This window comes from Rana temporaria, chromosome 3 (assembly GCF_905171775.1).
Source record: "Rana temporaria chromosome 3, aRanTem1.1, whole genome shotgun sequence".
NCBI lineage: Eukaryota > Metazoa > Chordata > Amphibia > Anura > Ranidae > Rana > Rana temporaria.
The window spans coordinates 422453693-422467269 of NC_053491.1; the positions used below are offsets into that span (position 1 = coordinate 422453693).

Below are 13577 nucleotides of genomic sequence, written 5' to 3' on the forward strand. Positions count from 1 at the left end.
TTGACTTCTCCCACATTGTTGAGGTAGATCTCCACCTTTTTAAGGTTGCCCACCCTTGACATACAGTATATCATCATATCCCTGTGTTAGCAGTACAAGAAATGAGGAGAGCCATTGCAGCCCTTGACCCCATTGGAGATATTTCTCATCTATTTGGTCCCAACACAAATTATGGGAAAATCTTCCCAGCGGGAACACAGACCACAAACAAAAATCTGATATAGATTCTATCCCCCTCCCCCATTCTGTTTATTGAACTACAACTCTATGAAGAAGGGGCCTAATCGCTTGAAATTGTAAGTTTGGGGTTCCTCATTTCCCGACAGCTTTGGGTTTGGTTTTCTATGTAATTTCTTTCTTTGTCACATGTGGATTGCAGATAGTTATTACTTTTTGATTAAATGCTTATTCACTACATTTGTGAGCTCTGCGTTGGCTTTCTTGGCCACTTGTGATTTAACGCTGATATAGCATGTTTTTTTGAATTTCTGATTGAGGTTCTGCTTCCATAAGCCAGTAGCTTTACTGTGTTATTATAACCACCAACAATTCATTCCTAGGAGTAGGAATTTTTCGCTATACACATTAACCACTTGCCGCCCGCCAATTGCAGATTGACGGCGGCAAAGTGGTTTCAATATCCTGAGTGGACGTCATATGACATCCTCAGGATATTGAGCCGATGCGTGCCCCCGGGGGCACGCATCGCGGCGATCGTTGTTGCAGGGTGTCAGTCTGACACCCTGCAACACCGATCTAGGTAAAGAGTCTCCGATGGAGACTCTTTACCACGTGCTCAGCCGTGTCCAATCACGGCTGATCACGATGTAAACAGGAAAAGCCAGTAATCGGCTTTTTCTCACTCGCGTCTGTCAGGCGCGAGTAGAGGGGAGACGATCGGCTGCTCCTCTGACAGGGGAGGTTTGTGCTGATCGATTATCAGCACAGCCCCCCCGAGGATGCCCACACTGGACCACCAGGGATGCCACTAGACCACCAGGAAAGCAAAACACAGGGATGCAAAACACACACTAGACCACCAGGGATGACAGAAATAATGGATGCCAATCAGTGCCCGCAATGGATGCCAATCAGTGCCCACAATGTGCATCACTGATAAGCAGGAATTCTTTGGCACTGATTGGCATCCATTAGTACAACACATACATTAGTGCCACCTATCAGTGCCCATCTATGCCCATCCATGCCACCTATCAGTGCCCATCCATGCCGCCTATCAGTGCCCATCCATGCCGCCTATCAGTGCCCATCCATGCCGCCTATCAGTGCCCATCCATGCCGCCTATCCGTGCCCATCCATGGCGCCTATCCGTGCCGCATATTAGTGCCCATCATCAGTGCCCATCAATGCCACCACATCAGTGCCACCTCATCGGTGCCCATCAGTGCCGCTTTATCAGTGCTCGTCAGTGCAGTACCATCAGTGCCCATCAGTGAAGGAGAAAACGTACTTATTTACAATGTTTTATAACAGAAACTAAAAAAACTATTTTTTTTCTAAATTTTCGGTAATTGTTTTATTTTTTTGCAAAAATCAAAATCCCAGAGGTGATCAAATACCACCAAAAGAAAGCTCTATTTGTGGGTACAAAATGATAAAAATTTTGTTTGGGTACAGTGTAGCATGACCGCGCAATTGTCATTCAAAGTGCAACAGCACTGAAAGCTAAAAATTGGTCTGGGCAGGAAGGTGTATAAGTGCCCTGTATGGAAGTGGTTAAAAACAAATACCCATCTATGCAGCATGGTACACAAGTAGCATAACATAGTCTCACATAATGGCATCATGGTGTGATCATCCAAAACTGATTGCACCCATCCATTTCTCAATATATTGCTACGCCAAGCAATTGATCGGACGTCTGAGCGACATAAAACCTGTGTAGTTCGAACCTAAGATAAACTATATTCCAGAAACCAGAGACAGACATTGGAAATTGGGTTTTTGATGAAAGTTTATTATTTTTGGTAGTTTTATATTTTATATATTTTTTGTATTTCTCTTTTTTAAACAAAAATATAGATTATAAAACTACATAGTTTATAAAACTGCATAGTTTTCATTATATTTACAACAAAAAGCTCAACTCCATCCAACCTTTCGTTTTTTTTAATTTTGATGGAGTGGGAAACAGTTGGACCATCTGCCAAGTTTTGATTGCTGTCTGTTTCCCTATTTGGGAGATTTCTCCTCACTTCCTATTTTGTTTTAGAACAGAAAGAGAGAGAAGCCTCTTCAGTAAGGAAACAGAAATCAATAAAAACATATCAGGTTTATACTGCTCTCTTTATCCCCTTAGGCAGAATTTCTTCAGGTGTTAGAATAACCTGGACAGAGACAGCAGTAGCAACCAGAACCGGGGTTCTAACTCTTTCCCACTCTATCCAAATCTAAAAAATAAAGTTTGTCTGGAGTCAGTCTTTATAATACAAGTACACATTGACAAATCAGAATCGGGTTCCAGGCAAAGGGTCAAAACCGGAAATCACAAGAGGCAGTACCATATGGAAATGATCAAGTCTTATTGTTGGTTCTCTTCGATGTACAGTCCGTCACTGGTCAGCTGATCTGTGATGTCATGTGCAGCCTTTTCCAAGCCTAGACTCCGCAGGGATTTTAGGAGTGTATTGATGTCAAATTCACCTTTCTGGTACCAGGTTTGCAGCATGGCACTGTACTGATTATTGACATTGCCAGGGTTGTCTGCTTTAGCTCTATCCAGTTCATTATGACTCAGTCCCAGAGAGTTCATTAAACTCTCAAACTCTTTTATGGGAACCAACCGCACAATAATGGGCCACGATTTATAGATAACTGAAAAAAACAAGAAATAATGTGTTAAGCTAAAGAAAATGTATAGTTTTATTACTGCACATATTTCAAGCTCATACTTTAGTGGTTACTTTACTTGGTTTACATGATTTTAACAGCTTTATATATTCTCTTTATCAATTTTCAATTTCCCCCAATCACCAGTAGGACATACTCACCTTTTCTTCACTCTTCTGACATTACATGCAGCTGCTGGGAAAGACAGTCCTGCGTGAGGTCTGAGCTGCTCCAGTCAGAGCTTACACTTGGACTGAGGACACCTATGACAGCAATGGGCCAATCAATGAACACCAGCACTCTCTCATGAAGGAGAAATACCATACCTGGCAGTATAGGATATTTTCCTTATTTCCTTTGGCTGAACAGAGCAATAGGGAGCAGAGGAAAGGATGTTAGGGGATCAGCATTAAAGAGACTATGGGGGAGATTTACTAAGACCGGAGCACTCAGAATCTGGTGCAGCTGTGCTTAGGAGCCAATCATCTTCTAACTTCAGCTTGTTCAATGAAGCTTTGACAATAAAACCTGGAAGCTGATTGGTTTCTACGTAGAGCTGCACCAGATTTTGCACTCTCCAGGTTTAGTAAATAACCCCATATGTGGATGATTTACTAAAACTGGAGAGAGTGTCCAGCTTTTTTTTCTTTTTTTGTCAAAACTTAATTGAACAAGCTAAAGATAAAAGCTGATTGGCTACCATGCACAGCAGCACCAGATTTTGCACTCTCCAGTTTTAGTGAATAAATACCTATGCCTTCTATTGTGTAATGAACAAAAATATAACACCAGCAAGTTTCTACCTTTCATTCAATCAAGCATGCATGCTCTGGTGACCTGAGTGTCATTATTTGGGTCTCAGATAGTGGCCAAAATATTTGATGCATAGTCCAATTGCGTAAATTCCTTACAAAGCGACAGGTTTTTATTAATACCTTCCCCTTCATGTGCACTTATCTTCCCTTGCACTTGTTCATCCGCTCTTTCTACAGCTGGCCATACACCCACAGATTCCTTTTCTAACAGATCCTGCCATCCATGCTAAGCAGAGTCGATAGGTGAATCTACTATTGCATTGTATTGGCGGCTCTGGCTATCAAGAAGACCCAAATGGTGTTTGCATCTAACTGCATGCATGTGCAGTTTAGCCATCAAATTTCCAACGGGCTACTTGGATTTTCTTCAATCAAAGGATTTTGAGTGAAGTGGTGCTGACAGGGCCATCTACTGATCAAGTTTCATCCAGTTCATTAGAATCTGTCCAAAATTTGCTCAGTGTATGGTTGGCTTAAGCACCAATTTGTGACTTTTGATCTACACTGGACTCTCTCTGCTTCACCATGTAACAAAGCCGAGTTCTTGAGCAGCCAACAGCCAAGCACAAACACTGTCACATGGAGGAAAGCCCATTGCCAAAAGTGAATGTGCATGCCTATGTTATGAATAATTGTGCAGTGCCCAGATCTCCCAAACACAATCTTTTGTCTATGAGGGGCCCTAAAGGTAACTGTTGATTGATCCACGAATGGCACCAAATGTAAATGATTGGTTTCACTGTGTACTGCACTTTAAACATTGCTTGTTTCATGAGCATACATCTAAGATGTTACGTAAATACTCCATATGTAATCTTTGCAATAAAAGGTAAAATGGGTGACGTAGCAGCTTGTGTGAAGGGTACATGCCCACTTACTTCCTTCTTTTGTGTCTTTATCGGTTCCTTCTTTAAACTGCAGTATAATGTCTCTTTGAAGCAGGTCACCTTTGGCTTCATCTTGGTCTTCATTTCCCTTGCAGATATGTACAGTTAGCTGTGAGTATAAAACAATGTGTGAACTATCCCACAGGCTATCCCACTATTTCTATTTGAACGTCGAATACAGTTAAAAACATTGAGATTATATATATATATATATATATATATATATATATATATATATATTATATATATATATATATATATATATATATATATATATATATATATATATATATATATATATATATATATTTGAGAGATTTTTCTCAGAAAATAAGTGCAGGAATTCTCAACCACGACCTGACAACCCCCCCCCCCCCCCCCTCTCAACCACATCATACAGTGAGTATGGTCAAATTTTACTAACAGTGGGTGTCTTAAAGTGGCATTATGTATATAGTGCAGTGTTCAGTGGGGTTACACGCAGAGTTCAGGGGTGAGCTATGTGCAGAGTTCGGGAGTGTGATACATACATGGTGCAGAGTTCAGAGGTGTGCTACATGCAGAGTTCAGAGGTGCGCTACACACATAGTGCAGAGTTCAGAGGTGCGCTACATGCAGAGTTCAGAGGTGCGCTACACGCAGAGTGCATAGTTAAGGGGTGCACTACGTGCAGAGTTCAGGGGTGCACTACACACAGAATGCAGAGTTCAGCCTTCTTCCACAGCTGCTTACCTCTGCACACCATTATCTCATTTTAACCCCTCTTTTTCTCTAGTACCTCCCTGCACACTGTTGGTGGCTCTGCCTCTATCACAAGCAGGAAGATCAGTGGGAGTGTAGGTATTTGCACTGCACCCCGGGCACCTGCATCTCCCTAGTCCCCATCCTGCACTCAGTGGGAGCCGCTCAGGAGATCAGATCTATGGGAGCCGCTGGAAGACAAGCTATCATTTGTAAACACAGAAGCCAGACTTCTGTGTTTACAAGCTATAGTGGTGACCAGGGAGCAAAGGGCCCGAATCAAAGGTGGTGGAACTGAGTTTCAGCTAAGAAAAAAAGCACTGTATATGTAAATGTATATATATAGATAGATATATATAGTTTCTGCATTTATGTATATTAACTGTTTTCTTTTAGGAGTCTGCACTGGACTATGTAACCAGCTTAAAATGCTTGTTTTATTCTATTCCAAACATAATGTCGCTTACTAAGGCAAATGTATTACCAAAGCAACCTATATCATTAAAAGGCTAAGCAAAGAGTGAAAGGTCAAGGTACAAACAGGTTTATTTGCATAGAGTGAAGGTTAGTATATGCTTCTTTTCTTCATAAGTGCAAATTCTATGTGTGAAATTAATTAAAAGTGAAATAACCAATCAGAACTCACTGGCTATTTTTTTAAATGGGCTTGAAAATAAAAGCTGGCTCTGCATTGGTTGTTGCTGCATAAACAGCAGTGTTAGATACATTCAATGATGTGCCTTTAATGTTATCCTGTTGAAGTGCTCAGCCACATGCTACTCCTGGCTCACCCATCATCTATATTGAAAATATATATTGCTTTAGATCCAAAAGAATGTATATTATTACAGTATTTTTTATTCTAGGCACATGATACACCATATACTTACTTTTCCAAAGAGTTTAGATCCTAGAAAAAGACAAAAACAAACAGCAGTTATGGCATGCTCTATACACAAGGACAACTTAAAAAGAATACATTTTATTTTTATATTTCTCTAATGTTCATACAAGGTGTTATAGGATAGGAATATTTAGTTAGCCACATGTTACTAAATTAGTGTTTTTAGGTAGCAAATATTGGTTTGTGTACTGAATATATAAAATAAGGTAGATAAAGAATGATAAGTGTATGTCTGTAGTGTCTGGTCACACATGTTTATGTACTATGTACAAAGCCCTGGTCTAATCTTGGGGAAACCACAGAAATATCATGAATGGATTCTTTTTATAGGACTGGTTGGACTGAACATTACTGCTCTAAGCTCACTTATTTCTGCACAATAGAAATACACACACTGCCGGTGGGTGATTCCCTTGACCTGTATACAAACCCTAACAACAGACTTCCGTGATCTGCTCCCTTTTGGTTTGGTAAATCTACCACGGAAAGTATTTTGTTATTTCTGTAATAGAAGTAAAAAATATACCTGTTATAATGTCAGAAATTCAGAGCTGTCCTGTGTCCACAGCTCACTTCTTATCCCAAGGACAGTAATTATCGCACCCAGTCCTTATCTTAGGACTATAAAATGCCTTCCTGTTGTGGAGATGGGAACGTGGGTGGGGCGAGTAGTTTGGCAAGTAAAGCTAGGCAGGGCTGACACCACATAAACACTATGAAGTTGATTTACTAAAACTGGGGAGTGCAGACTCTGGTTCAGCTCTCTATAGACGCCAATCAGCTTCCTGCTTTTATTTTGTCAAAGCTTAAAGGAGTTCTCTGACCTAAAACTTTTAACCCCCGCTGTGCCCGGGCTGTAAAACTATACAAAATAAACTGTCACTTACCTGCCTACGATCCCCCGTTGTTCCGATATCGCCATCCCGTTCTCCGGTCCCGGTCTCTTCCGCTTCCTGTGTGTCGGTGACTCATAGTGCGCTCAGCCTATCAGCGGCCGCGACGGGACATTGCTGCGGCCGCTGATAGGCTGAGCGCACTATGAGTCACGACACACAGGAAGCGGAAGGGGCCCGGGACCGGAGAACGGGACGGCGATATCGGAACAACGGGGGATCGTAGGCAGGTAAGTGACAGTTTATTTTGTATAGTTTTACAGCCCGGGCACAGCGGGGGTTAAAGGTTTTAGGTCAGAGAACTCCTTTAAAGTGGATGTAAACCTCCCCCAATTTTTTTTTTTTTTATGTCACAATGTAGAGAATAAGATTTCCTATCATCTGTGCCCAGTCTTGTCACACAGAGCAATTTTTTTGGGGGTTTACATCCACTTTAATTGAACAAGCTGAAGTTACAAGCCGATTAGCTACCATGTAGAGCTGCACCAGATTTTGTGCTCTCCAGTTTTATTAAATCAACCGATAAGTGTTGCGGGCTTTTATCAGGAGCTAAATTCATTTATACTTGTAGTGTATTTAAGTGGATAAAACATGGGGGGATTTGCATGTGTTGCACATTATGTTTTGACTTGACAAAATAAAAAAGTAAAAAAGTGCAAAAGCAGTTAGTGCAGTAAATATATTTATTTGATATTTAAGGTGCCGTATACATTTGGGAAGCAAGGCAAAAAACAAGCAGTCAGCTGAAATCAGTCTCTACATATCTGTGGCAGTGCCTGCAAATGCGGGTGACTGAAGAAGGGAAGAAATATTTCCCAGAATCCATACTGGGACCTCATGCATGAGAGTGGGTGGAGTCAGGATCACATTTTTTACTTATTTTTCTGCACAGACACATTCTTTTCTTGCTTCCCAGGCATATGTAAGTGTAGTACTGCTCTTCTTTACCTAATAAATCTGTATTCATTTACTACAGTAGGGTTGGCTATGCTGCTCTCCCACTTTTATCCTAACTGATTCTGCAACAATTTCTGCTAGTGCTACATTGTATAGTTTGTTCTCCGGGGGGCCACCTTTTGCTACATTTTAATATTTATTGTGATTGGTGATTGGTGATATTATATTGAATTCCTCATTTAGTCATTATTTTTTTTTTTATATATGTATATTAAATATTTCTCTATTCCTCCTCTTAATATATTCACTATATTACCAAAGGTATTGTGACGCCTGCCTTTACACACACATGAAATTTAATAGCATCCCAATCTTAGTCCGTAGGGTTCAATATTGAGTTGGCCCACCCTTTTTCATCTATATGGCCTTGTACACACAACCGAGAAACTCGGTAGAATCCATCAAGAAACTTGGTGGGAGAGCTTTTTTGCAGTTGAAAACGGTCGTGTGTACGTTTTCATCGAGGAAACTGTCGAGGAACTCGATGAGGAAAAAAGAGAACAAGTCTCAATTTCCTCGTCGTGTTCCTCGTCGGGCTGGTTTTCGACGAGAAACTCGAGCGTCTGTATGCTAAGAAACCCGCGCATGCTCAGAATAAAGTATGAGACGGGAGTAAAAGTAGCATTTGTAATGGAGATAGCACATTAGTCACGCTGTAACAGACTGAAAAGTGCAAATCGTCTCTTACCAAACTTTTACTTAACACGCAGTAACATGAGAAGCAGCCCCAAGGGTTGTGCCAGTGGAATCGAACGTCCCCTGACATTGTATGTGTTGTACGTCACTGTGTTTGAGAACGAGGAGATTTTGTCTTGACCGTGTGTACGCAAAGCAAGCTTGTCGAGTTCCTCGACAAGCCTAACAAGGAACTCGTCGAGGAAAATGATGTGTCTTTTCCGACAAGTTCCTCTGTCTTCTCTCTCTTCTGGGAAGACTGTCCACAAGGTTTAGTAGTGTGTCTATGGGAATGTTTGACCATTCTTCCAGAAGTGCATTTGTGATGAGGACGAGAAGGCCTGGTTTGCACTCTCCGCTCTAATTCATCCCAAATGTGTTCTATTGAGTTGAGGTCAGAACTCTGAAGGCTAGTCAATTTCCTCCACCCCAAACTCATTCATTCATGTCTTTATGGACCTTGCATTGTGAACTGGTGCGCAGTCATCTTGGAACAAGAAGGGGCCATCCCCCAAACTGTTCCCACAAAGTTGTGAGCATGAAATTGTCCAAAATGTCTTGGTAAGCGGACGGCTTAAGAGTTCCCTTCACTGGAACTAAGGGGCCAAGGCCAACTCCTGAAAAACAACCCCACACCATAATTCCCCCTCCACCAAATTATTTGGATGTGTAAAGGCAGTACTTTTGGTAATATATAGGTGGATTCAGAAAGACTTAGGCCGGCGTATCAGTAGATACGCCGGCCTAAGTCTGAATTTGCACCGGCGCTAATTTAAGCGTATTCTGGAAACCAGATACGCTTAAATTAGGCTCAGATACGAGCGGCGTGAGTATCCTAAAGTGTAATTTTTAGGCTGACCGCTAGGTGGCGCTTCCATTGCGGTCGGCGTAGAATATGTAAATCACTAGATACGCCTATTCACGAACGTACGCCCGGCCGACGCAGTACAGATACGCCGTTTACGTAACGCATTATCAGGCCTAAAGTTATTCCATCAAATAGCTGGACTAGTCAATGTTAAGTATGGCCGTCGTTCCCGCGTGGAAATTGGAAAATTTTACATTGTTTGCGTAAGTCGTCCGTGAATAGGGATTTACGTAATTTACGTCCACGTCGAAACCAATAGGACCGTGCAGCGTACTTTGCCGCAATGCACACTGGGATATGTAGACGGACGGCGCATGCGCCGTTACCATAAAACACGCCCCCCTCAGCTAAATTTGAATTAGGCGTCATTACGCCCGCCCGATTTACGCTACGCCGCCGTAACTTAGCAGGCAAGTACTTTGTGAATCATGTACTTGCCTCGCTAACTTACGGCGGCGTAGTGTAAACACGATACACTACGCCGCCGCAAAGTTAGGGCGGGCTTTCTGAATCCAGCTAATAGTGTATATTTTTTTGCGTTACATCTTCCTCTGATCTGTATTGCTTTAATGTGCACTTTACTATGCCTATATCCTGCTGATTCTCACCTGTGTTAGTGCTCTTTTTCTTCCGATAAACACAAACAGCAATGATGATGATGATGAGTATGACGGATGAAACTACACAGGCTATGATAGTATCTAAAAAATAAATGAGAGTAGCCAATAGTATAATTGCTTTGTAGAACAAAGAGGTCCACATTAGGAAATATTGCAGAGAAAGATGAGTGATAAAGTCAGGAAAATTTAAATATAATGCCTTGTATACACAAACAACATGGAATTCCCTGTGGCTGCACCATCTGACATTTATTTCCCGACCTATGGCCTAATACACCACTGGAACTAAAGGAAATGTATACATTTTGAACATGTAATTTCAAGCAATTATCAAATTTTCTAAATATTTTACTTTGCACATTAGTGTTTAAAATATAGTTTTGTGAATTAGCCAGCAGAGGGAGCTTACAGTCGCTCAGTGCTATTACTCTGTTTCTGTAGTTGATATTGGTTAAAGGCCACAAAGGAAATGCACTGTTTTTTGATGACTCATAGACTTGCATTGTGAGAAGGAGGAATAAAGCACTGTGTAGTGTACAGCCTGTGTATGTGATCACCTAACATGGCTATGTTGTATTCGAACACCGGGACTCTTTGCTGGTAGAATACACTGATCAGCGGCTGTAGCCGATTGCCTGCAGTCCCTGATCAATTAAAGTTTTCAGTGTGCTCAATCCACAGAATTTGACCTAACGATGGACTTTTGTTGAACAAGGGAGGGTTACACACACATCGAAATGTGGCGGGCCCGGCCCCTTCTGAAATGACCAAAGGTAGGAGCCGACTTGTAACAAGAGGCATTAAGGCAGTGGGGGTTTAAAGTGGATTATAGCCTCAACTATACTTCTCCATTGTGTTAATTATGGATAGAGTAGAGAATGGTAGATCCCCTGTCAGGTTTTCTTTTCTGTCCGGGACCCATTAGGGGGATTTCCCACTTATATCCTGTTCGACATACAACAGGAAATAAGAAAAAAATCTCTGCAAGTTTTTCCCCTCTATTCTTATTCCATTGCCAAGTGTCATTGTTCAATGCTACTGTCATTTTCTAACTTTCTAACATCATAAACAGAAAGGGGTAGATTCAGGTAGATTGGCGCATGTTTATACCGGCGTAGCGCATCTCATTTGCATATTTGCATACGAAATCAATGGGTGCACCAGATACGTTCGGCGTAAATATGCGCCTACGTTACGCCGGCGGAGAAAAGTTACGTCGGTCGGGAGAAGCCTATTTTCAGGCGTATCTAGTTCTGTGGGTACGGTGCATAGAGACGACGGTGCACATTTACACTTACGCGGCGTATCTCGAGATACGTCGGTGTAAGTCCTACCTGAATCTACCCCAAAGTGTACAGTGCTCCAGCAAAGACTTAACAATAAAGGAGACAACAATTTACTGACCTCCTGGCAGAGAGTCTAAGAGCCGGGTCACACTGGGGCGACTCGTCAGGCAGCTCAGCTGCCTGACGAGTTGCTTTTCATTCTTTGAAAAAGAACCGTTCTAAAAGGAGCGACGCAAGTCGCTCCGACTTAGAAAAAGGGGGCGGCTCGGGGCGATCTGCATTGACTTCTATACAGAAGTCATTTTGCTAATCGCCTCTGAAGTCGTCTTCAGGATGACTCGCAGCGTCGCCCCCGAAGTCGTGCCGCCGCAGTGTGAACCGGCTCTAACTGCTCCCAGGTCTACACAAAACAAACATGTTAGCTTTTGATACATTTTATCAGCATGCTTCCAAAATAAATACAACCTTTAAGAGAAGTACAGGAATCATACTTACCTAGCTGGATGCAGAATCTGTCCCCTGCAGGCTCTAACACTGAGAACCGAGCGATCAAACACTGCCGATCCCCCTGTTCTCACAGCTCTCTGAGCTCCCTGAGCAAAGAGTCTCCCCGAGACAGTCAGTCACCGGCTCTCTGCTCTGCCCCCCCCCCCCCCACGCTCACTGGAGCGGCCGGCCGGCTCAGAGAAGTACAGCCAAACAAGCATAAGAATACATTACATGTGCAGCTTAGAGGACAATGACGTAGCTCATGGGTAATACACGGGGAACTTACCTCTTGTGCTAGTGGAGGAACTTGGAGGAGGGCATTCTGAATCCAATGTTGAATTGCAGGGCGCCTTAATCACCTCATCTTCAGGGCAGCTAAAAAAAAAAATAATTGTGTAAATAAGAATAAAAACAATTCGATTAAAGTCTGAAATAGATTTATTTTAAGCATTTCTAACAGAGACAGCTAAATGCACTTAAAATGTATCTAAAACCAAAAAGATTTAGTTTTTAGTTTGGATTAGTAGTAAGGGGTTAAAACCCTTATAATGTTTTTAGATCTGTCTGTGCCCCTATTATGCCCCGATTATGGAGAGTTACTTTGCCCGGATGACCACTGAACCTGAAAGCATTGAAGAAATGCAAAACTTTGAGCTGTCACCAGAAGAGGAACAGAGAGGAAATCCTAACGGGGACACTTGTTCCTGTCATAACTATCAGGGACTTTTGTCACTTTGGAGAGATTTCCTCCCACTTCCTGTTGTATTTACAGGAAATGCTCACCAATGGAACACAGAGGGCAACAAAAAAAAAATCTGGTTTTAACAATTCCCTACTTTATCCAAAATGAAAAAAGTTAAAATGAACAGAGTTTGGGGACATGCACCTGCACAGATGTCAAATTGGGAGCACCAGCTGTGTCCCTGCAGTTGCTGCATCCCAATTACCATGAATAGGGCTGCCTGCACATGGATACATGGACCCCTGTGCATCCTATGCAAGCAAAAGTACGCCCTTGTGAACGACAACTTAAAGTGGTTGCTAATAGATACATCTCTTACATTAGTTTTACTTTAAAGGAGGTACTAAACCAAACTTTTTTTTTTTAAAAGTGCAAGTCCTCCAGCTGTCTGATTGGACGACCTGCGATGACATCACTCCCACGTATACGGGAGTCACAGCCATGGCGCAGAGCTCTGAAAGGATGGTACAGAGCACATGCTCTGGTGATGTCACCGGCTGCATGCAAAATATCTCCTAAACGTTTAAGAGATAATCACTGTACCTACAGGTAACCTTATTATAGGATTACCTGTAGGTACAAGTCAAAAAGACGACTTTACCACCACTTTAACTTTAAACTGATGATAGTACTCTACATAAAGATATTGTCAATAGGGACTTTTAAAGGTACCTGAATCAAGATAATACACTATTGGATATTCTAAAATATAACAAATTTTGTTTCATACCTTAACCTCCCTGGCGGTATGATTCTTTCAGAAAAAACATGCTGAAAGCGGTACCATTATTTGCAAGGAAATTTGGCGTTTTATATTGTAGGTCTGTAATTTATAGAAATAACTCGCTT

The 13577-nt window shown here is 41.9% G+C and overlaps 1 protein-coding gene across 2 annotated transcripts in view; it reads right to left on the minus strand.

Annotated features, from left to right (window-relative positions):
* Positions 1-1966: 1966 nt before the first annotated feature.
* Positions 1967-13577, minus strand: part of LOC120933151 (tumor necrosis factor receptor superfamily member 10A-like) — a 55246-nt gene continuing 43635 nt past the window's right edge. Inside the window, exons 5-9 of one of the 2 annotated variants that reach the window (XM_040346179.1) lie at positions 12273-12361; positions 10200-10292; positions 6185-6204; positions 4545-4641; positions 1967-2836 (exon numbers count right to left, since the gene is read on the minus strand). In XM_040346179.1, coding sequence (XP_040202113.1) covers positions 2544-2836; positions 4545-4641; positions 6185-6204; positions 10200-10292; positions 12273-12361 — 592 coding nt within the window. In that variant the 3' untranslated portion in view covers positions 1967-2543. Of the gene's footprint in view, positions 2837-4544; positions 4663-6184; positions 6205-10199; positions 10293-12272; positions 12362-13577 lie in introns of both variants that reach the window. The other variant, XM_040346178.1, reaches the window with a different exon arrangement.